Source organism: Staurois parvus, unplaced genomic scaffold (genome assembly GCF_062004578.1).
Source record: "Staurois parvus isolate SC_StPar_1 unplaced genomic scaffold, SC_StPar_1.0 ptg001070l, whole genome shotgun sequence".
Lineage (NCBI taxonomy): Eukaryota > Metazoa > Chordata > Amphibia > Anura > Ranidae > Staurois > Staurois parvus.
In genome coordinates, this window is record NW_028318866.1 from 7,501 (window position 1) to 32,919 (window position 25,419).

At 46.4% G+C, this 25,419-nt stretch overlaps 1 protein-coding gene across 1 annotated transcript in view; it reads right to left on the reverse strand.

Annotated features, from left to right (window-relative positions):
* The window catches only part of LOC149440562 (NACHT, LRR and PYD domains-containing protein 1b allele 2-like), a gene marked incomplete at its 3' end in the record, with an annotated part of 40,699 nt that overhangs the window by 5,248 nt on the left and 10,032 nt on the right, over nt 1–25,419 (reverse strand). Inside the window, exons 4-6 of the mRNA XM_089658456.1 lie at nt 7,141–7,373; nt 5,059–5,351; nt 2,084–2,218 (exon numbers count right to left, since the gene is read on the reverse strand). Of these exons, the coding sequence (XP_089514582.1) occupies nt 2,084–2,218; nt 5,059–5,351; nt 7,141–7,373 (661 nt within the window). The remainder of the gene's footprint in view (nt 1–2,083; nt 2,219–5,058; nt 5,352–7,140; nt 7,374–25,419) is intronic.

Sequence of the window (25,419 nt, forward strand, 5' to 3'; positions counted from 1 at the left end):
ATATGAGGTTTATTCCTCATTTTTGCATCGTGTAAAGAGCCACACATATCATTCCTTTATAACCCGGAGACAACTGTACATCCGGAACCGCTCTATACAGCACAGATACAGCCTACAGTGGAGGGCTTTTTTGGTTGCTTTATGCCCCCTCACCAGATCCTGTCTGGTTGTAACTTTAGACAATTTTTTATGAAAGTGTATTGTTATTCCTCAACAGGTTCTTTGCTGGGTGCCTCACTTATGGCTCATGGTACAAGCTGTGATGGCTGTTTTGGGCCTATAATAATTTTCACCTTCTTGGTCCTATAATAATTTTCACCTTCTTGGTCCTATAATAATTTTCACCTTCTTGGTCCTACAATAATTTTCACCTTCTTGGTCCTATAATAATTTTCACCTTCTTGGTCCTATAATAATTTTCACCTTCTTGGGCCTATAATAATTTTCACCTTCTTGGGCCTATAATAATTTTCACCTTCTTGGGCCTATAATAATTTTCACCTTCATGAAGGTTATTGTGAACTTTTGAACTGTGGGGAAGGCCACCTAAAAATACTCAATTGAGGTGAGGCAGCTGGGAATTCATGTTTTTCTTTAACTAAACTGACCAGTGTTCTGAGCCCACCCATTGGAGGTTATGTGGAAAGGTGTGAATTTACTTGGGTGGGGGAGCCAGGGGGTGGTCTTTTGCAGAGTATATAACACCTTAGCAAATCCCCCAATGTCCTCTTTTTGTCCCCTTGTCTCTTTGGAAGCCCAGTCCAGGGGCGGACTGACCATTTGGAAACTCGGGCACTGCCCGAGGGCCCGGGGTCAGTAGGGGGCCCCAGGAAATGCCCCTGGTACCTTTTTCATAGGCTTTTTTGAGTTTGGGCAAGGACACAGGGGCACCATGATCCCCTATTGCCCGGGGGCCCAGTGAGTTGTCAGTCCGCCCCTGGCCCAGTCATCATGATGTCTGCGTAACGTATTATTCTAGGTTTCCTTTCTGTATTTCTTTCCTGTAGTCATCTCTTTGTATTGGTAACATTCTGTATTTGCAGTATAATATTACTACTTTAAAGTTATACCGGCTACTATTTATTTTCTCATAATTGATTAGTAGTCAGCTTCTTTGCTGTGTAAATAAACTAGATCTTTATTTTTGCCCAGTTGTTATCCTTTGCTAATAACATTATTGGTAATAGCTGGATGAGGATTGGCTAAATTCATGTATAGACAAAAGGTTCTAATCACTTATTACATTTATAATCTTAGACAGAACCAAGGGAAGGATCAGGCCTTCAAATCCCTCTTGTATTGAACTGTATTGTTACTGTATTGTCTCCCGTTATATTGTAAAGTGCTGAGCAAATCGTTGGCGCCATAAATCCTGTATAATAATAATAATAAGAAGAAGAAGAAGTGTGGTAGCGAAACCACCAAAACAAAGCAAGTCTCAGCCAACCAGAATTTTAACCAATTCTTTTGAAATAAAAGTTATTGCTTTCACATTCCAGCAGGAGGCCTATACTGTATATGCCAACTGTCCTGGATCTGCTGGGCTAATTCCTCATCTTGGCCCTCTGTTCTATCAGTGTTATGTCCCAGACCATGTCCCATGTTCTATCAGTGTTATGTCCCAGACCATGTCCCAGATTCACAGCATCAACCGCAGTAGCACCTGTTTCCCAGAAGGCCATTTAGGGGTTGTGTTGATCAAAGTGCTGGGTGGCTGATTTTTTTTTCAGGTCCATCTCTCTGTGGTTGGGAGTTCAGCTGTTGGGTGGACAGAGCTTGATGGATTATGTCCACCTCCTCTTAGAATGACACTTAGCAGAGCCTGATGGGTGATTCTGAGAGGTTACTTCCCAACCAGGTCCACCTACCTTGTGATTGACAAATGGTCTCATGTGTACACACCCTAATTATTTTTGCTGGTAATGCTTGGAGCAGATCTGAGAAGTAACCATCGGAATCCAATGATAGATGTGATCACCATGCAACCAGATTTCCAAACTGACTCTCATATTATCATTAATGAAAGCAAATAACTGTGGGATTTGTACCAAAATGTATAAGAGAATATCAGTATTGATGTTACCCTGGGCAATACGCGGCCATTCTGAGATGCTTTAACTTCATATGTTTGTCCGCTATACAACGAGTCAGTCTGGTGAGGTTTGCGTAATCTGTAATAGTGCTCCATCAGGTCTTTCGTCTCATTATTGTCAATATCCTGTAATCGGTCAGAAAAAAAAAAGCAACATTCTTAACTTCACAAATATATCTTTCATTTGAAAATAAAGAAAAGCTTCATCCTAATTATCCAAAATGAATAATAAATGAATGAATAAAAATAAACACTTTCTATGCCATGAGTCCAGCTTTATCAAGTTCTCCTTGTACCGCTCTGCCCCATGCTGCCATTTTGAATTGAGATCCAGCACATGCACAGACACATACACATTTGTAGGACACTTAGATCTGGACGAGACCCATGAAAAATCTACCAGATCCCCTATGAATGATTTAGGCAACACTCAGAATGCCAAAAGCCTTCCTTCCTTCCTTTGCTTCTAGACTACATAAAAATTATTATTATTATACAGTATTTATAAAGCGCCGATAGTTCGCTCAGCGCTGTACATTACAAAGGGGGACAGAACATGTGACAGAACAATACCAATACAATGCAAAGCATGAGGGGATTGAGGGCCCTGCTCTTTCGAGCTTACAATCTAGGAGGGAGGGGATGGTGGTACAGGAGGAGATAGCTGTGGGGGATGGAGTGGTAGGAAGAGTGGAGGAGGTCGGCAAGTTAGCAGGGGGTGGGGTAGGTTTCCCTGAAGAGATGGGTTTTCAGGGTGCGCCTAAAGGAGAGGAGAGTAGGTGATAATCTGATGGGTTGGGGTAGGGAGTTCAAGAGGATGGGTGACACCCTGGAGAAGTCCTGGATGCGGGCATGGGAGGAGGAGACCAGGGAACTAGAGAGAAGGAGGTCTTGTGAGGAGCGGAGTGTGCGTGTTGGGCGGTACTTGGATATTAGGTCGGTGATGTAGTTCGGGGCAGTGTGGTGGACGGCTTTGTACGTCAGTGTTAGGATTTTGAATTTGATCCGTTGGGCAATCGGAAGCCAGTGGAGGGATTGGCAGAGGGGGGTGGCGGAGATGGAGCGGTTGGAAAGGTGAATGAGTCTGGCTGCCGTATTCAGGATCTGATAAAAATAGCTCAATTGTAAGATTCCTTAAGATAGAGTTTTGGAGGAAGATATGACATCGTGGGTTGAAGATAGTCATTAGGGCAAGCCATAGATGATTCAATTTTCTTTCTTCCACCACGGGTGGAAGGAAAGAAAATCCCACCGACTATGTTGATGGGGAATCCCTCATGCGGACCTATTGTGTTCTGCTAGCGGGAAGGCTTCCCGGTCAGCAGAACACAATGACTACTGCTGGCGGCTATAGCCAATGGATCGACTTGGGTACAATCAGCCTGCCCATAGATGGACCAAATCTTGAACCAGCCAAGATTCGATCCATCAATGGCTGGCTTAAGTGTCAATCTGAGCTTTGAAAAAAGCCTAAAGCTGGCCACTGACAGTAGAGGATAGTATGATATGTGAGCATTATCTGCCCTTAAGCATCAGTGTTCTTTGCTGGGTCTCTAAACATTCAGGTTCTCCTGGAGTTTCATGGAGCTCCTTGGGCATTCAAGATTATCCTATGCTGAGTTGAGGAGGAGGCATGATCAGTCAGAGTTTTTTTTTTCTATCCTGTCTAGTTATTATGCCCCCAGTGATCCTCAGCTAGTGGTGATTAGATGCTCCTCAAAGACATTGGGTCATCAACAGGGACGAACTTGGATTCAGCTCTGGGTTTGGTCGGAACCCATGTCTGGCCAACTGAAAAGTTAAAGGTTATTGCTGGGTCAATCAGCTGCGGAAGTGGGATTCCCTTCCCCACAAATGGACAAACACAAATGGGCTGGGGATGCATGTGACATCATTGACCTAATATGGCCATGTGGCAATGTCAGTTCAAAATTGTCATGAGCATTCTGCCCCTTTGTGTACATGCAGGGGGGGGAAATGCCCTGCCTGTAGGTGATTGGCCCAGCACTCACAGCTTACTTCCAGGTTCAGAACAAACTCAAGCTCATCTCTACTTTGGCCTTAGATCTCGGGGAACCTGAATGCCTCCACATGAACTAGGAGATTCTCTGAAAAACAATAATGTTTAATCAGTGATTACATATTTACAAAGGGCCTATACTAGGGGTGCTAAACCTGTGGCCCACGGGCCACATGTGGCTCTCAGAGCCCTCTGATGTGGCCCTTGACCTTAAACCAGGGAAAGTGCACTTCTATTATATCTTGCGGGTTTGGTAAACATTCTGAAAATGCACCAAAACTCCTGAATATGGGAGTTTTCATCTGCTTGCACCACATCGGCAAGATTTAATAGTAGCCTATAGCAAAGCACAGCTAACCCGCAGGAGGCCACAGGTGCACTGCGCAGAACCCGCAGTGCGGGTAAACCACAGTGCATCAGTGTGAAAACAGCCTTATAGGGGGCTCAAAACAATAAGGGCTCATTTACATTTGTAGAAAAACCCCATAGTTAAGACATGTTTTTACTACCCCCCAACCACTGGTGTAGCATCAGGGGTCACAATGGTGACCCTGCCCCATGCTCCAGGGGGCCTGTGTGGCTTCTCTGTCACATTTTGTTTTACACTTGGAAAGGAGGGGCTGCATATCCAAAAACCAATCCTCTCCAGTTTCCTCCTGCAACAGCTAAAATCCTCCTATCCCTCCCACTGGCATACAGCGTCTGCAGGAGGAAAATGTTCATTATGCTATTCATAATAAAAAAAAAGAAATTGAAATTCTGAAGCATTTTATTTCATTGTGGCCTGCGACCGTTTACAAAATCACCTCACTGTTTAAAGGGTTGAGCACCCCTGGCCTAGACAATAAGAAAACAAATACATGTGCTTTTAAATGATTATTGTCTGAAGTACTAGGTAACAAATCACAATTTCACAGAAACCAAGAAATATGTGGATACAATTTACCATTTCAACTGACTGGTTACAGGGCATAAGGTAGAGATGGATTCTGAACTTCCTGTGATCTGGATCAGTAATTCCGGATATCCTCCAATATATTAGAACCATGCCATGAATGGCTATGAGTCTTTTTATTCCATCCCTTATCAACTTCAATGGATAAAAAACAACTGTGATAAGGGAGAAGGTGGGATTCTCCAAGACAACATAGTACGGCTCAACTCTAGTTGGTGCTTCCAAGGATAGGTTATCATCTTTGAAGTGAAGACATTTAATACACGATGTGTCTTCTTTCAAACCTACAAACGAAATTAGAAATTAAAAAAAAAAAAAAATATATATATATATATATATATATATATATATATCTTTGTAGTTCTATTGCTGCTATTTTATTAAATTATAGGAACTTGTGGGGTGAGATTGGATAAGCTGTTTGTTTTTTACGTACCTTTTTAGATTGGAAACCTGTATATATTTTCTCCACTTGAACCTGGAAAATGTGACCTTAGCCTATTATGTGCAGCGTTTTCTTAAGAGGATCACTACAGAAGACAGCTTTCTTAGCCAACCCTATAGCTTTAAAGGGGTTGCACAAGTAGTTTGAAAAATAGATCAATGGATTAACGGCACACCGTGTTATATTTAAGGTCTGCTTATTGTATTGGATTCCCCACCACCAATCCAAAACACCACATCATGCCTGATAGGAAAGAAAAAAAGGAAAAGATGGTAGACATACCTAAATTACATGGGGCTTCCAGCCTTGGTGAGTAGGTGAGGGTGATGTTGTGACCTTTCCAGCGAAATCCTGGAATGTTCTGAAATCTTGAGTGGCGAAGCTCATGTTCTGCACTGGAATGTCATCTCATGGAAAGCATGATGTCACCAGAAGCTGGGTATGTGGTAAGTACACTCATCGACCACTTTATTAGGTACACCTTGTAAGTACTAAGAAAATATCTCTCCCACACCATGACACCACCACCACCAGCTTGAACCATTGATACAAGGCAGGATGGATCCACCACACCATAACACCACCAACACCAGCCCGAACCACTGATACAAGGCAGGACGATCCACCACACCATGACCCCACCACCACCAGCCTGATCCGTTGATACAAGGCAGGATGGATCCACCACACCATGACCCCACCACCACCAGCCTGATCCGTTGATACAAGGCAGGATGGATCCACCACACCATGACACCACCAGCCTGAACCATTGATACAAGGCAGGATGGATCCCCCACACCATGACACCACCACCACCAGCCTGAACCGTTGATACAAGGCAAGATGGACCCATGCTTTCATGTTGTTTACGCCAAATTCTGACCCTACCATCTGAATGCGCAGCTGAACCAATGTACCCATTCTCCTCTGACATCAACCAGGCATTTTCCTCCACACAACTGCCGCTCACTGAATATTCTCTTTTTCAGACCATTCTCTGTAAACCCTAGAGATGGTTGAGCATGAAAATCCCAGTAGATCAGCAGTTTTTGAAATACTCAGACCAACCCGTCTGGCACCAACAACCATGCCACGTTTAAAGTCACTTAAATCCCCTTTCTCCACATTCTGATGCTCGGTTTGGACTTCAGCAAGTCATCTTCACCACGTCTAAATGAGTTGAGTTGCTGCCATGCGATTGGCTGACTAGCCATTTGTGTTATCAAGCAGTTGAACAGGTGGACCCAATAAAGTGGCCGGTGAGTATATATTGTTCCTGCAGGTATGATGGGGTGTTTTGGAATAGGGATGAAATATGCATTTTAGTGCAAGGTCAGCTTTAATCTGTCAGCTTTTTTTTATTTAAAAAAATGGGCATTTTTTGCCCATAAAACCACATGAACAATATTGTATTTTTTGCCATTTATGTTATTTATTTTCTCTATACAGAGATAATAAATCATACACATTCAAACCCAGACCTTTAAACACTAATCTGTCATAGCCATTCCCATAATCCTATCCAGGCACGTAAGGTTCGGTAAAAAAAGATTACAAATGTAGAAATATAATTCACTGACTTTGGTTTTATTGAGTTTTTAGATGACTTGAAAGCGTTATATTACCTTTTATGCACAAACAATGAGGCAGGTACACCGCAGAGACCACGCCGGCTTCCAGGTCAGTTTTGATGTTGAAGATAGGACCTAATATTTCATAATCATTCTGTAGATTCTGAAGTAGGGAACCGTAACTACTCCAGGATTCCAATTGAAATTCAATGGTCACCGGGCGAGTCACTTCGAATTTAATTCCCGTCTTTGAACAACGGAAGAGTCCAGCAGATTGAAGTTCTAGGCTGGAGCAAAGAAGCAGAAGACACGGGCCGTTAGACAACAACATTCACTGAGTCTTATGTAAACGCATTCTCTGCATGAATGTAAAATACCTTGATCCAGGGAATATCCGATTGCCTCTCGGGGGATCAGGAAGGAATTTTTTCCCAGCAGGAGCAAATTAGATCATGTTTTGCTGGGGTTTTTTTTGCCTTCCTCTGGATCAACTGTGGGTGTAGGATTATAACTTTTTTTTTTTTTTAATAGTTGAAATGGATGGACTTTTGTCTTTTTTCAGTCAGACTAACTATGTAACCTTCTATGCAACAGGATCCCTCCTCACCCCCCTCATTCTTACCTAAAGTGGAACTCCAGTCTCCTTGGCGGTTTTCTCCAAAAGGCACCCCCTGATTCTCTTTAGTTGCACAATATAAATATGATACATTTATAAGTGTATTTCTTCTTCTTACTTTTAAATATGACATTCATCACAGGCCCCCAGCAGACAGGCAGCGGCCATTACTAGTGTGGGCAACCGAAGACCGCTCCTACTTGCTTCTGGGATTCTGTGCAGTTAGCTACCCAGCAGGCACCTCCTGATTTTGCGCCTGCACAGTAAGGACACAGCACGGCGCACTGTCTTGCTTACAAGTCGCCATAACAACGGCGGCACCGATGGACGTTCCCGCCCCGTGGTTATGGCAACCTGTCAATCAACACAGAACCTGGAAAGAAGGCAATTACGGTCTGAAGGTTCCTGAGATAGATGACAGCGATATCTCTGGAGCCCTAGGGAATCGCCTAATTATGAAATCGCCTAGGCGGCCAGGACCGAAAGTGGAGACTACATATAGAAAAATAAGGTATTTAGAAAAAAAAAACCATAAAATAAAATAATTGCCATTTCAGACTGTTCTGCGAATGAGCATTATGTTGCATGAAACATGAAAAAATGGGTGGAACTCCGCTTTAAGACCAGCGCTGTGCATGAGAGCAATGACTCCTCGCAGGGCAGATTGATCGCAGCGGGGACCGTGACTCCTGCTGCTGTCAATCAAATCCTATGACAAGAGAGTGGGGGATAAGGCCAAGCCCCGCTGTCTATGTCTATGGACGCAGGTGCAAGGCTTGGGAGCAGGCCGCATGAATGCCCGTATAGGAAGCAGCTTCTTATGGGGGCCACTTGCTGCAGAAGGGCCAAGGGTGCTGGCGGGGGACCCCAGAAGAGGAGGATCAGGGCTGCTTTGTGCATAACCACTCCAAACAGCAGGCAAGCATAACATGTTGATTATATATTTTTGAAAAAGTAAGGTTTACAACCACTTTAAAGGAAGGAATCAGTCAGAGAAGATTGCTGGATGATCTTCAACTTCCCTGTACCCCTTGTTCCTGTGTTTCTTGCGTTTATCCTCATTTCCTCTTACAGACTCAGCTTGCCTCTGGACTTCCCCTCTGCTTGACTTCTAGTTGTGACCCCGGTTTGTTGAAGGACTCTGATTCTCTCTGTCTTCTGTGTATGACCATGACCTGGCTCCTGACTAAGTTTCTACCTACATCCATCTGATCCACCATGTACAGTATAACCTTGGCTTGGCTCCTGGCTATTCTTCTACCTCCCTCTTCATGGTCTATCACGCATGACCTTGGCTGTAGTTCCTGACCTTGTTATAACTACCTCCACCTCAACGGGTGTCATCACACCATCCACAGCTGATATCTGACCTGGTTACCACTAGTGTACCTCGCGTTCCTGCCAATTTCCTGACCACCTACCTAAAAACATTTTTGCTGGTTCCTTCTTGGTGCAGACATCAGCAAACCTTGGCACCCATGAGCCTTGCACTACCTGTCATCACCTCTAGGGGTGCTTGGACCATAGCCACAAGGGGAGCCCTCTCATCACTTCAGCCTCCAACCAGGTAAGTGACAGTTCAACTGAACTGTTACTTTTTACAGTTTTGTCTGAATTTCCACATACCTATTTCTGGTTTCATGAAGATGGTTGTGTCTTTGTGGACAAGTTTCTGGTTGTGTGAGTACGGTACTAAATGTGTCTCTGCAGAAGAGTTTCTGGATGTGTCAGTACAGAACGGATTGTGGCTCTGTGGGTAGGTTTATGGTTGTGCAGTACTCTACTTACTGCTTCTCTGCTGACATGTTGGGTTTCAGTACAATTACAGATGGTGTATTTACAGATATATTTCTGTTGTGTCAGTATGGTACTCATAGGGGCTGATTTACTGAAGACAAATAGACTGTGGACTCTGCAAAGTGCAGTTTCTCCAGAGCTTAGAAAATGAGCAGAAGCTCTTCTGACTTCCATCATCCAATCATGTGCAAGAAAAAAAATGCTGTTTTTTACATTTTCCTTGCATGTGGTTTGGTATTCTTTGCAAAGTGTAACTTTACCTCATTTACTAAGCTCTGGAGCAACTGCAAATAGGCTGTGTACTCTGCTCATTTACTAAGCTCTGGAGGAACTTCACTTGCAGAGTGCACCGTCTATTTGCCTTTAGTAAATCAACCCCACTGTGTTTATGCAAACATGATTCTGGTGGTATCAGTGTGGTCCTGATTGTATCTCTGGGGACAGGTATCTGGTGGTATCAGTATGGTCCTGATTGTATCTCTGAGGACAGGTTTCTGGTTGTAGGATTACAATGCATATTGTCTCCATGGACAGGTTTCTGGTTGTATCAGTATGATCCTTATTGTATATATGTGGACAAGTTTCTGGTTGAGTCAGTGTGGTCCTAATTGTATCTCTGAAGACAGGTTGCTGGTTGTGTCAGTGTGGTCCTGATTGTATCTCTGAGGACATGTTTCTGGTTGTATCAGTATGGTCCTGATTGTATCTCTGAGGACAGGTATCTGGTGGTATCAGTATGGTCCTGATTGTATCTCTGAGGACAGGTTTCTGGTTGTAGGAGTACAATGCATATTGTCTCCATGGACATGTTTCTGGTTGTATCAGTATAGTCCTGATCAGGGGCGGACGGACCATTTGAAAACTCGGGCACTGCGCATGGGCCCGGGGTCAGTAGGGGGCCCTATGAGATGCCCCTGGTACCTTTTTCACAGGCTTTTTTCAGTTTGGGCAAGGACACAGGGGCCCCATGATTCCCTATTGCCCGGGGGCCCAATGAGTTGTCAGTCCACCCCTGGTCCTGATTGTATCTCTGAGGACAAGTTTCTGGTTGTATCAGTATGGTCCTGATCGTATCTCTAAGGACAGGTTTCTGGTTGTAGGATTACAATGCATATTGTCTCCATGGACAGGTTTCTGGTTGTATCAGTATGGTCCTGATTGTATATATGTGGACAAGTTTCTGGTTGAGTCAGTGTGGTCCTAATTGTATCTCTGAAGACAGGTTGCTGGTTGTGTCAGTATGGTCCTGATTGTATCTCTGAGGACATGTTTCTGGTTGTATCAGTATGGTCCTGATTGTATCTCTGAGGACATGTTTCTGGTTGTATCAGTATGGTCCTGATTGTATCTCTGAGGACAGGTTTCTGGTGGTATCAGTATGGTCCTGATTGTATCTCTGAGGACAGGTTTCTGGTGGTATCAGTATGGTCCTGATTGTATCTCTGGTATCAGTATGGTCCTTATTGTATCTCTGAAGACAGGTTTCTGGTGGTATCAGTATGGTCCTGATTGTATCTCTGGTATCAGTATGGTCCTTATTGTATCTCTGAAGACAGGTTTCTGGTGGTATCAGTATGGTCCTTATGGTATCTCTGAGGACATGTTTCTGGTTGTAGGAGTACGATGCATAGGCCCTGATTTACTATTGTGCCTAGGCGCATTTCTGTGGGCTAACGTCTTCTTTTTAATAGCGACCATCTACTTTTAGACAGCAAAGACATTTACTAAAGAAAGCGTCAACAAGTAGACGCCAAAACGAATTTACTAACCAGGCACAATCCAGGAATCAGTCTAAAAAAGCAGACTTGCTAAGAAGGACACCTAACACCACGAAAAATCACTGCAGAAACATTTTCACATTGAAATTTGCTTTCCCAAATATCAGGACTTCACTTTAAACAATATCTGCCATTTCAAAAATTTTTTAAAATGTGTAAAAAATAGTTTTTTAAAGGAAGTCATGACAGTGAAAAACTAGATGCTTTTCCAGCATCTATGGCCGGATATAAATGCGCATGTGCAGAACACATTGTAGCCATCTGCCGTGGGCGCTTTCTTTGTAGACGCTGTTCAATAGTAAATCTCTGTGTGGAGTCTACTGACAGACGGCACTCGATCGCGTCTACTGTGTGTGACAACCAGCACTATTTGTAGCCAGGCATATCTTTATGTATTCTAATTTGATTTCCTTAGTTCTATTGATTCTGTTTTTGTTTACTATCCTTTATAATTATTTCTGTAATGGTTTTACATATTTTGGAGGTCTAGATCAGCGTTTTTCAACCACTGTGCCGCGGCACACTAGTGTGCCGTGAGATATTGTCTGGTGTGCCGTGGGAAAAATTGCCTCGGCTCATAAATAGACCAATCATTAGAACAGCAATGGGCAAACTACGGCCCGCGGGCCGTATACGGCCCGGCGGACCTTTTAATCCGGCCCGCGGAGCGTGATACTGTCAGGATGATCTGTCCCCCTCGATGTATCTGCGCATGTGCCGGAGATCGCCGATCGGCTGCTAATGCCTGAAACTGGCACATGCGCAGATACGTCGAGGGGGACAGATCCTCATAGGAGACAGATTTTCATGCTACACCGGAACGGCGAGAGGAACGCGCGGAGCAAAGGTAAGTGAATTGACACAGGGGGGGCTTGGGGACTTAATATGGGGGATGAATTAATATGGGGGATGAATTACTATATGGGGGATGAATTACTATGGGGGATGAATTACTATATGGGGGATGAATTACTATATGGGGGATGAATTACTATGGGGGGATGAATTACTATATGGGGGATGAATTACTATATGGGGGATGAATTACTATAGGGGGGATGAATTACTATGGGGGATGAATTACTATATGGGGGATGAATTACTATATGGGGGATGAATTACTATATGGGGGATGAATTACTATAGGGGGGATGAATTACTATGGGGGATGAATTACTATAGGGGGGATGAATTACTATATGGGGGATGAATTACTATGGGGGATGAATTACTATATGGGGGATGAATTACTATGGGGGATGAATTACTATAGGGGGGATGAATTACTATGGGGGATGAATTACTATATGGGGGATGAATTACTATGGGGGATGAATTACTATATGGGGGATTAAATACTATATGGGGGATTAATTACTATAGGGGGGATGAATTACTATATGGGGGATGAATTACTATAGGGGGGATGAATTACTATATGGGGGGTGAATTACTATGGGGGATGAATTACTATATGGGGGATGAATTACTATATGGGGGATGAATTACTATGGGGAATGAATTACTATATGGGGGATGAATTACTATAGGGGGGATGAATTACTATGGGGAATGAATTACTATAGGGGGGATGAATTACTATAGGGGGGATGAATTACTATAGGGGGGATGAATTACTATAGGGGGGATGAATTACTATGGGGAATGAATTACTATAGGGGGGATGAATTACTATAGGGGGGGTGAATTGCTATGGGGGATGAATTACTATGGGGGATGAATTACTATATGGGGGATTAATTACTATGGGGGATGAATTACTATATGGGGGATTAATTACTATATGGGGGATGAATTACTATATGGGGGATGAATTACTATATGGGGGATTAATTACTATATGGGGGATGAATTACTATATAAGGGATGAATTACTATGGGGGATGAATTACTATATGGGGGATTAATTATTCGATTCCTGCCAGAATATCAGCTTTGTGTTCAGCCAAACAGGCCCAGGTTTCGCACTGAGTAAGTAAACAGAAATATGAACAATTATAAAATACTTTATTATTTCATAATAAAGTAATTATAAAATAATTTCTTTGTGTTTGATTCCTATTCAAGAGAATTACTTTATATATAGTCAATATAGGCACAGAGGTAAATTTTTTTAACATTTTCTAATGGTGGTGTGCCTCGTGATTTTTTTCATGAAAAAAGTGTGCCTTTGCACAAAAAAGGTTGAAAAACACTGGTCTAGATAATATATATTTTGACAGCTGAACCTAAAAATAAAGGTCGGTAATTAAAAAACAAAATTAAAAAAAGGCCCTTCAGGTCTGGTATGGATTTTAAGGGGTATCCCCACGCCAATATTTAAAAAAAAAAAAAAAATGACGTGGGGTCCCCCCCAAAATCCATACCAGACCCTTATCTGAGCATGCAGCCCGGCAGGTCAGGAAAGGGGGGGAACGAGCGAGCGCCCCCCCCTCCTGAACCATACCAGGCCACATGCCCTCAACATGGGGGGGTGCTTTGGGTCAGGGGGGCTCCCCCCAAAGCACCACCAGCCAGGGTTGTGGGGAAGAGGCCCTTGTCCCCATCAACATGGGGACAAGGTGCTTTCGGGGGGAGCCCCCCTGCCCCAAAGCACCACCCCCATGTTGAGGGCATGTGGCCTGGTATGGTTCAGGGGGGCGCTCGCTCGCTCCCCCCTTTCCTGACCTGCCGGGCTGCATGTTCGGATAAGGGTCTGGTATGGATTTTGGGGGGGACCCCTCGCAATTTTTTATTTATTATGGTGCCGGTTTTTTAATGTAATTCTCGCTTTTGTTTTCTTCACTATAGCTCAGAAATTCACCTGTCACTTCCCGCAGCTAAAAGAGAAAGTTTTCTTGGAATTTATATCCCTAAAGGAAACAATGTTTACTTTTAGTTTATTAAAAGATACAAAGTTTTCTGTAACTTCCGGGAAAGTGATAGATAAGCTTGTGAACTATAGTGAAGAAAAAAAAAGGCGGCATTTGCATTTAAAAATCAGCGCCAACATACACTTTGTATTGCGAAAAAAAATATTAACAATTGTGTAAACCGAGGCATTATTTTCAATGGATTTTCCTTCGTAAACCGAAAATTCCGTTAACAGAAGCTTTCGGAATCCGAGGTACGCCTGTATTAGTATTGCAATCCTTTGTATTGGAATACATGTGAATTGGCAACATAGCACAACATTTTTGTCACATTGGAGATATCTGGCTAGTTACACTGACCTTGCCCAGGGATTTAGGATTGATTCACACCACAGAAATACAGACAGGATTAGAGTTCAACAGCTCCGTGGATTAGTGGTTAGCACTACTGTCTTACAACGCTAGGGTTGTTGGTTTGAATCCCAACCACAGCAATGAATTTGCATGATCTCTGGGTGACTACCCTAACATACATGTGCAGGTGGCAGCATCTTTGCTTTCTGTTTAAATGATCCCTAGAATGTGAATTAGAATGAGGCCTTGTCTGTTCAAACACCTTTTAAAGTAGCACCTTATGTGAATGTGAAATGATGGGATGAGATAAGGGACTGGACTAATGATTGATTGGATAATGCTGGTTTGCACTCCACCCCCCTTTTGGGAAAGTTTGTCAAACCAAGAGGAGAGAGAGAGAAAAGGATTTAAATAAAATAAAATAAAATAATGGCATGGAGTCCCGCCCCCCCCAAATCCATAACAGACCCTTATCTGAGCATGCAGATACCGCATGCCTTCAAAGAATTATTTCCTTTTTTGAATTGCCTGCTTGGTTCACACTAGATGTGATTTAAAATTGTGCTTTTTGTTGGCAATTTCACCGTATTTTCTGTAGATTTACCAATGAGTTATTGCGTTTTCAATTGTGTTTTGCATTGCGGTTTCTGTTGTAGTCTATATGTGAAATCGCTCCAAAATGCAGAAAAAGTTAGACAAGAACTACTTTTGAAATCAAATCGCTTACGTTAAGACACTCACATCCACATTCATTAGATCCGATATCAGGTACAATTTAAATTCCCAAATCGCACCTGAAATTGTGCACCCTGGATGCGACTTGGCATGCGATTTGCATGCACTGCTTGCAAATCGCATGCCAAATTGCACCCGATGTGACCGGGGGCTAACACCACAGTCACATCTAATCCTATTTGGAAACTGGGCAACTTACAGTGAAGTTGCATGATTTCAAAATCAGATTGGATGTGAATGGAGCCTATAGTGGACAATAGGGTGCGACTTGCCTACGATTTGCAAGTCGCCTGGCATGCAAATCACATGCCAAATTGCACCCAATGTGACTGGGGGCTACCCCGGTCACATCAAAGTGGATTTTGAAGTGGTGCGACTTACACTGCGGTCACATCATGTGACTTTCAGTGAAGTCGCATGATTTCAAAGTCGAGGGATATGCTGATTTAAAGTGCGATTTGCAAGACATCTGACACAGATCTCTCTGAAAAGTAGTGTATTCATTACTTTAGAAATTGTTGCTGCTCTGACCAAGTTTGAACCACACCAATATGAACGCTCTAATAGCGGTCACATTGAGTGCGACTTGGCATGTGATTTGCATGACATGCGTCTTGCAATTATATGCCAAGTCGCACCCTATTATCTGCTATTAGAGTGGTCACATGGGTGCGTTTCCGACACTGATTTTTAAAGTAGTACATGTATGACTTTTGTGGTGATTTGCATCAGATGTGTCAGATGTCTTGCAAATCACAAGGAAATCTGTGTCTTCACTGTAAGTCGCACGATTTCTAAATCGGCTTGATGTGACCGGGGTGTAAGGCCTTTTTATGTTTGATTTCCTGAGTGTTTTTATGGGAAATTTATGGGAAATCCCGCATACTAGCAAAAGTGAATTGACATTTTCAGTATTGCATGCGAGATGTGGTCATGTGACTGCCTTAACTCATGCGATAATCTGGAGTGAATTGTGCATGTAGGGCCAAGAAATATTGCCAATAGCGTTCCTGTCACGGACTGCCAGTGCCTCTCCCATCCCCTGCTATATCCCTCCACCCCTCCCTTCCCCCTGGCACATTCTGAAGTCTGGGGAGCTCCATGGACAATGCTGGGCTGGCCGTTGCCGAGGCAACCTAGCCGCGTCCCACTTGATTTTCAAAACTCTCGCACAGGAAGTAGCCCTTCTCTCTCTGTTCCTGTCCATGCGGCAGGAACCATCTTGCTCCCAGAAAGATGCTGGGAGGCTCGGGTGAGGGGGACTGAGCCTCCCCAGCCATCCCCCCTGCGCACTCTGCAGACCCCAAAAGGTCAGGACTGTAGCCCTCTACAATACCCCAGGGTTGGGAGTCTCCACAGCTCTGCATGAGCCTTCTCCTCAAAGGTCAGACACCACAGCTGAGACCCTGCCAGTCTGTAAGCCTGTCTACTGAGCACCCTTGCACCCTGTCTGCTGCTGAGTGCCCTGGGAGCTGCTGCTGAGGGAGCCTGCACACTGTCCGTGGCTGGTGTCCCTGGAAGCTGTCTGCTGCTGAGTGCCCTGGGGGCTGCTGCTGAGGGAGCCTGCACACTGTCCATGGCTGTGTGTCCCTGGAAGCTGTCTGCTGCTGAGTGCCCTGGGAGCTGCTGCTGTCTGCTGATCACTGGTTGTCCCTAGAACGCTGACTGCTGGTCGTCCCTGTCTGGAGCCGCCTGCCGCTGAGGGTCTGCAAGCTGCTTACCGTGCGTGTCCTGAACTGTCCCTGTTGTGTGCACTGACCACCCGTGTCCTGAACTGTCCCTGTTGTGTGCACCGACCACCTGTGTCCTGAACTGTCCCCGCTGTGTGCACCGACCACCTGTGTTCTGAACTGTCCCCGCTGTGTGCACCGACCACCCGTGTTCTGAACTGTCCCCGCTGTGTGTGCACTGACCACCTGTGTCCTGAACTGTGCCTGCTGTGCGCACCGACCACCTGTGTTCTGAAATGTCCCCGCTGTGTGCACCGACCACCCATGTCCTGAACCGTCCCTGTTGTGCGCACTGACCACTTGTGTCCTGAACTGTGCCTGCTGTGTGCACCGACCACCCGTGTTCTGAACTGTCCCCGGTGTGTGCACCGACCACCCGTGTCCTGATGGCATGCCAGGAGTATAGCTACCTGTGGTGCCCCTGAGTGCTTGAGCCATCGCTACCCGTTGAGTCCCCGTGAATCCAATGACCCTAGAAAGCTGGGTGGGAGCTGTGCTGTGGCCATGTTATGTACCAATGAATAGGTCGTGTTCAATGTGCAGCTAGCTATTCTTCTTCTACAATCCTCTTAACAGTAATACATCGGGCCCCCAATTTATGTTGACTTTGGGCCTTTACCGGCAAACATACATTCACCAATGTCATATACACAGTAGAGCTGCAAACATATATTTGTGAATGTCATATACACAATGGAGCCGCATGTAAAATTGCTATGGTGCACAAATAAACGCCAAGACGGCTGTTGGAGGAGGCGCTAGAGAAGCTGTCATACTGGAAATACGTCATGACGTTTGCGGAAGGACGTTTGCACACCCCCGGAAGTGGAAGTGGGGAGTGTGAGTGGATGGGAGTGTAGTTAGGAGAGTTTAGTGGTAATTTGCAAGTCTATTTTTTAGTTTTGTGAATTGTTATTTTGTGGAATTCCAGACCACATCTGGACATGGCGAGATCGCTGTTCTCCACCGAGGAGCTGATCCGAAAATTAGCCAACTTCGGATGCGCGAATCGAATTTTCCCAAAAATGGCAGCGACATGTGTGGCGACGGAGCGGAGATCTCTGGGAAGGCGCGCAGACAAGGCGCGCTGACCCATAATGCATTCATTCATGATATGTGATCGCATTAGCCAATCAGCAGCCAGCCAGCACTGTGTAATGGTGGAGCTATAAATCGCGGCCATCTTTGAATTCTCCATTTGCCTCCGGTCATTCAAGAGAGACAGACCTGTCTGTATTGAGGGACAGAGTTAGGGCCACAGAGACTTTAGGGCCACAGAATCGTTACTCAGGGACACAGAACCGTTACTTAGGGACACAGAATCGTTACTCAGGGACACAGAATCGTTACTCAGGGACACAGAATCGTTACTCAGGGACACAGAATCGTTACTCAGGGACACAGAATCGTTACTCAGGGACACAGAATCGTTACTCAGGGACACAGAATTGTTACTCAGGGACACAGAATCGTTACTCAGGGACACAGAATCGTTGAATTAAAGAGTATGTCAGACAACACGCAGAGGAGTGGCAGAGGAGGCAATGTTTCAGGAGCGAGCAGACGTGGCAGCAGAGGAAGGGGTCGAGGCAGCACTAGTAGCAGCCAGAGGCCAGTGCTCCCGGGGTCATCCAGCGGTCGTGTCTCCACCGACAACCCTGCCGTCATCGATTGGTTGACTCGGTCGTCTTCCTCTTCCCAGGTCACCTCTGACACCTACAGCCAACGGTCGGTGTGTACGTCAGACACAACCGTTAGTTGGCATGGCCCGGGAGCAAGCCCACTGAAATCACGTGTCCTCTACCTGCCCCTGTCCTTTGGTGTTCCCTCACCAAGCGAAGTATCGCATGCTGTGGGCTCAGCCCCACTGTACAGTGAGGAAGAGCTAACAGAGGGCGGTCAGGAACGGGGGGAGACATCCGCCTCTTCAGCAGCCAGGCGAAGAAGTACTGGCGAGGAGAGTTGCTCGGTAGCCGGTCTAGAGACAGGTCTGTCTCCTGACCCACACGCAGCCGAGGGGGCTAGTAGTGAGGCGGAGACCCTAATTGATGATGATGAGGCTGATCGCACTTGGCAGCCTCGTCGTCATCAGGCTATTGCTTCCGCATCATCAGGAGAAGAGGGTGCCAGCTTGGCAGCGAGCAAAACAGTCGGTGGGTTGCCCAGGAGGCAGCAGGGTCGCAGCAGTGTCAGTGGAGGCAAACGGCCACGGAGTAGAGCACCAGCTCCACTGCAGCCTACCACCACGGCCAGTAGTGGTGCCGGTGTGCACGGAGGAAGTAGCAGTCAGCCAGTGAGGAGTAGCGGGGGCAAAGTTTCCTACTCGGCGGTGTGGCAATTTTTCGTCAAGCCGCCCGAGGAAGTAAACGTAGCCGTATGTCGACTATGTGGCCAGAAAGTCAAGCGTGGCCAGGGGGCCCATGTTGGGACTACAGCGTTGCGTCAGCATATGCAGCGTCGCCATTCGGTGGCCTGGGAAAACCGTGATAAAGATACGGCGGTTCTGCCTGCCCCAGCCCCCACTCCATCACCCGCTCCATTACTTGCTCCGTCACCCGACGTCAATCGCCCTCTATCAGCCAGTCAAGGCTCCAACACCTCTGCTGAGGGGAGGTGTCGCTCGTTGGCATCTTCCGCTCGTTCAGATGCTCCTTCTCCTGCTACTCCTCTTCACGGATTCCGTCAGCAGTCTTTCTTGGAATCCGTTTCCAAGAGACAACAGTTTGCGAGCACGCACCCGACGGTGCAAAAGCTGAACGTCCTCCTGTCCAAGTTGCTGGTGCTGCAGTCCCTCCCTTTCCAAGTGGTGGACTCAGCACCTTTCCGAGAAATGATGGCTTGTGCCGAGCCGCGGTGGAGAGTGCCAAGCCGGCATTTCTTCGCCAAAAAGGCAGTGCCAGCCCTGCATTCACATGTAGAAGAGATGGTGGGCCAGTCTTTGAGCATGTCGGTCTCTGCCAAAGTGCACGGCAGCGCCGACGTGTGGAGCTGTAACTACGGTCAGGGACAGTACATGTCATTTACGGCCCACTGGGTGAACGTGGTGCCGGCACAGCCGCACCAGCAACTTGGACAGGTCACGCCGCTTTTGCCTCCACGTTTGCACGTCCTTGGTCCAGCAAAGATGTCCGCCTCTACCACCTCTTCTTCCGCCGTGTCCTCAGCCGCCACCCCCGTGCCAAGTCCCATTACCCGACCGGCATATCACATGTGCAGGGCGCAACGGTGTCACGCTGTGCTGCACCTGGTATGCCTTGGCGAACGTAGTCACACAGGGGAGGAACTTCTGAGTGTAATGAACAGAGAAATCTACAGATGGCTGTCTCCGCGCAAACTGAAAATCGGAACCATGTTGACCGACAACGGAAAGAACATGGTGTCTGCTCTGCGTCAAGGAAGGTTGTGCCATGCGCCATGCATGGCTCACGTGTTCAATCTGGTTGTCAAGCGGTTCCTAAAATCCACCATCCCACTGCAAGACATCCTTAAAATGTCACGTAAACTTTGCATGCATTTCAGCCATTCCTACACCGCAAAGAACACCCTCCTTGAGCTGCAGCGGCAGAACGGAATTCCACAGCATCGCCTGATCTGCGACGTTGCAACAAGGTGGAATTCAACCCTACACATGTTAGACCGCCTTTACGAACAGCGAAAGGCCATCACCGATTTCCTGATGTTACAAGCGGATAAAGGTACTCCCCTGTGTAACTTCGATGTCAGCCATTGGCAGCTCATGCGTGACACCTGCCGCTTGCTCAGGCCCTTTGAGGAGGCCACGCTATTCGTGAGTCGGCAGGACTATGGGATGAACGACGTCATTCCTCTGTTGCACGTCCTGGAACAAATGCTGTTAACAATGGCTGGTCAGGGTGCGGTAGACATGGCGCACAGATCTCAACGCCACATGACCCCTGTGGGGGCAGGACAGGAAGAAGAGGAGGAGGTAGAGGAGGACATTGGTGCTCAGGAATTATTGAGTGAAATGGGTGGTTTTTCCACTCAGCGGACAGGAGTGGAGGAGCAGGAGCATCTGGTAGAGGAGGAGACAGAGGACCCAGATGCACCGTGGCAGTATGCTGTGGAGATGGAGGCAGGGAGTCCCTCGCATTCCTTGGCACAAATGGCCCATAGCATGCTCGGTTGCTTGCGTAGCGACAGCCGAATAATAACCATCAGACAGAGGGATGACTTTTGGCTGTCCACCTTGTTGGACCCTCGCTACCGTTCAAAAATGGTGGCTTTTTTCACACCTTCTGAGAGGGAGGCCAAAATAACGTACTATAAAAACCACCTATGTAGTCAGTTGGTCTCTGCCTTTCTGCGCCAACGTCCATCCTCAGACACTGTGGGCCCTGTGCGCTCGCGTTCCGCTGCCATGGCAGCAGGGGAGGGGTGGGGTGGTAGGAGCAGTGGCAGCTCCACCAGCAGCGGCTGCCTCAGTCTGCAGTCGATGATGAGTAGCTTTCTTCACCAGCGCAGTGAGGAAACTACTAACCAGCCGCAGCAGCAGCAGCATCAGGTGGACCTGGAGCAGGAGCTCAAACAACAGGCTTGGGCCTACTTGGACAGCACCCTGCCAACCGAGGTAGACAATCCCCTTGACTACTGGGCAACGAAACTTGACCTTTGGCCCCAACTAGCTGAATTTGCCCTTGAAAGGCTGTCATGCCCGGCCAGTAGCGTGGCATCGGAGCGCGTGTTTAGTGCGGCAGGAGGTATTGTAACTCCGCGGAGGACACGACTGTCCACCCAAAGTGTGGAGAGACTCACGTTTGTGAAAATGAATCAGGCGTGGATTAGTCTGGATTTCAAACCACCAGTTCCTGACACAACTGACTAAATCCGCCATGAATCATGCCCCAAACATGTTATTATTTTTAACATAGGCCTCTGTATGGCCTTCAATTTAAGCTGCTTACGCTTCGCCACTCTGCCATGGGCCCCTGTACCGCCTCCTCTTGCTGCTGCCAGGTCCAGAGTGTGTCATGGGTCCCTGTACGGCCTCCCATTGCTGCTGTCTCCATCGCCACACTCTGCCATGTGCCACTTTCAGGTCTCCTCACACTGCTGGTGGGTTCCATTTTGTCATAGGGTGCTGGCAGATTACGGGCCTCCCATTGCTGCTGCCAGGCCCGTAATCTGCCATGGGCCCCCGTACCGACTCCTCATGCTGCTGCCAGGCCCGTAATCTGTCATGGGCCCCTGTACCACCTCCTCATGCTGCTGCCAGGTCCAGAGTGTGTCATGGGTCCCTGTACGGCCTCCCATTGCTGCTGCCAGGCCCCTAATCTGCCATGGGCCCCCGTACCGACTCCTCATGCTGCTGCCAGGCCCGTAATCTGTCATGGGCCCCTGTACCGCCTCCTCATGCTGCTGCCAGGTCCAGAGTGTGTCATGGGTCCCTGTACGGCCTCCCATTGCTGCTGCCAGGCCCGTAATCTGCCATGGGCCCCCGTACCGACTCCTCATGCTGCTGCCAGGCCCGTAATCTGTCATGGGCCCCTGTACCGCCTCCTCATGCTGCTGCCAGGTCCAGAGTGTGTCATGGGTCCCTGTACGGCCTCCCATTGCTGCTGTCTCCATCGCCACACTCTGCCATGTGCCACTTTCAGGTCTCCTCACACTGCTGGTGGGTTCCATTTTGTCATAGGGTGCTGTATGGCCTCCCATTGCTGCTGCCTCCACCGCCACACTGTGGCTCCACACTCTGGTTTTGGCCCCGTGACTGCCCAAATGAGTGAAGTGTGCGGTGATTCTAAGATCGACGGCACTCATCTGCATGTCATACTGACTGACAGTATTATTTCTCTTCCCCAGCAGACTCCAAGGGCATTTAAATTAAAGGTATAGTGTTCTGCACTAATATAAAGGCTCTCTGAAGCCTAGAAACACCCTTTTTATAAGTTAAATTCGCAGCGAATATATTCGCCTCGAATCAAATTTTTTCCGCGAATTCGGCGAATCAGCCGAATCGAATTTTTGAATACTTCGCTCATCTCTAGTATTAACGCTCTGAAAACGTCTTGCAACCGCACTGCAAACTTCTGCCAGTTTTTTGAAGAGTGGCACCATAGACTTGAATGGGAGGCTTCAACCTTCCTGACTGTACAGGAGGCACCAGTTTTGCCATAACGCAATGCTAACGCTTCAGTGTGAACAGCACTGTGTGCTGCCATGTGCAGAATTTTCATAGGCGTTTAAGAAGCGTAAACAACGCTTCCCAAATGCCTGTCTGATGCCTGCTGACAGAGCTAGTGTGAATGTAGCCTTAGAGAAGAGAAACAAAGTTGTAATAAAATATAAACCGAAGGAAAATGGAAAGTTTCAAACTTGTCAGAAGAACAGGACACAGGTATAGTAAGATTCACTCCCTTTCCACTTTCTAGTCAGTAGCCAAAATCTTAATTGATTGATCTATATTCCTGGCACTGACTGTAGTGACTTTTGGGGGACTATTGATTAAGAAATGATATTATCCCAAAATTGTGAATCCTGGCTGACTGTGATGGGTTAACATTCTTGGTTGAAATTCAAATGACCTTCTAGGAAGTTACAAAAAACCAGTGAGTGGAAGAAACTTGTTAAAGGACAATGAGACAATATACTATTTGAATTTCTACAGGTGAGCCAACACACCTAAACCAAAAGGATAATGGTGGGATCTGATGTTGATTAGTCTAAGACCTTTCTAAACAAGTACCATTGTCTATGGGAAACTAGGAGATTTCATCTGCAGGAAACTTAATTAGAGGTGGTCAAACACCATTATTTGGACTTTTGCAGGTGAACATATACAAGGTCTGGAAATGACAATAGGAGAACCAAACCTGATTGTCTTAAAGCTCACACAAAACCTTGGAAAGTGTGATGAACAAACCGTCTCCTTGAAATGTAACAATATACTATTGAACTAAGGTTTTAACTCCAGGCCAGTCTATTTACCTTAATTACTCAACAATGGATAAGGTTTTCCATCACATTTCATAAACTGTACATTCAGCCCAAGGTAAAATCTGGGTCAATTAAGATACAAAGAAAAATGTGGGTTATATCAATGGGATCTTATAAAGGGTACGTTTCCACGCACCAAAATATATTCAACAAAGTTGGGTATTGCATACCACTCAACTAAGTGTGAAATTATGAAGAATAAGATGACTTGTGAATTGGTGTCAATTGTACATTTCCATAAGAAATCAAATATTTCAATACAGTTTAATTATCAGGGAAATGAGAAACCAAATGTATGTATATCTTTCCATGGTCCTTATCCAAGAATTAGTAGTGAAATCAACTATACTTGGATAAGACATACCGTATTTTCCGGCGTATAAGACGACCCCCTACTTTTCCTGTTAAAATATAGGGTTTGAGCTATACTCGCCGTATAAGACTACCCCCTCTTCCAACGCACACCAAATAAAAATGAAAAAACATCAGATTTGATTTCAATATGGTATGGTATTTCAGTATGGTATTCCAATGATGGGGTGCTATTCCTCCCACTGACACCAATGATGGGGCGCTATTCCTCCCACTGACACCAATGATGGGGCACTATTCCTCTCACTGATACCAATGATGGGGCACTATTCCTCCCACTGATACCAATGATGGGACATTATTCCTCCCACTGACACCCCATCATTGGTGTCAGTGGGAGGAATAGCGCCCCATCATTGGTATCAGTGGCAGGAATTGCGCCCCATCATTGGTGTCAGTGGGAGGAATAGCGCCCCATCATTGGTATCAGTGGCAGGAATTGCGCCCCATCATTGGTATCAGTGGGAGGAATTGCGCCCCATCATTGGTGTCAGTGGGAGGAATTGCGCCCCATCATTGGTGTCAGTGGGGAGAATAGTGCCCCATCATTGGTGTCAGTGGGGGAGGAATAGTGCCCCATCATTGGTGTCAGTGGGGGAGGAATAGTGCCCCATCATTGGTATCAGTGGGGAGAATAGTGCCCCATCATTGGTATCAGTGGGGAGAATAGTGCCCCATCATTGGTGTCAGTGGGGAGAATAGTGCCCCATCATTGGTGTCAGTGGGGGAGGAATAGTGCCCCATCATTGGTGTCAGTGGGGGAGGAATAGTGCCCCATCATTGGTATCAGTGGGGAGAATAGTGCCCCATCATTGGTGTCAGTGGGGAGAATAGTGCCCCATCATTGGTGTCAGTGGGGAGAATAGTGCCCCATCATTGGTGTCAGTGGGGAGAATAGTGCCCCATCGTTGGTGTCAGTGGGAGGAATAGTGCCCCATCATTGGTATCAGTGGGGGAGGAACAGTGCCTTATCGTTGGTGTCAGTGTGGAGGAGGAATAGTGCCCCATCGTTGGTGTCAGTGGGGGAGGAACAGTGCCTTATCGTTGGTGTCAGTGGGGAGGAGGAATAGTGCCCCATCGTTGGTGTCAGTGGGGGAGGAACAGTGCCTTATCGTTGGTGTCAG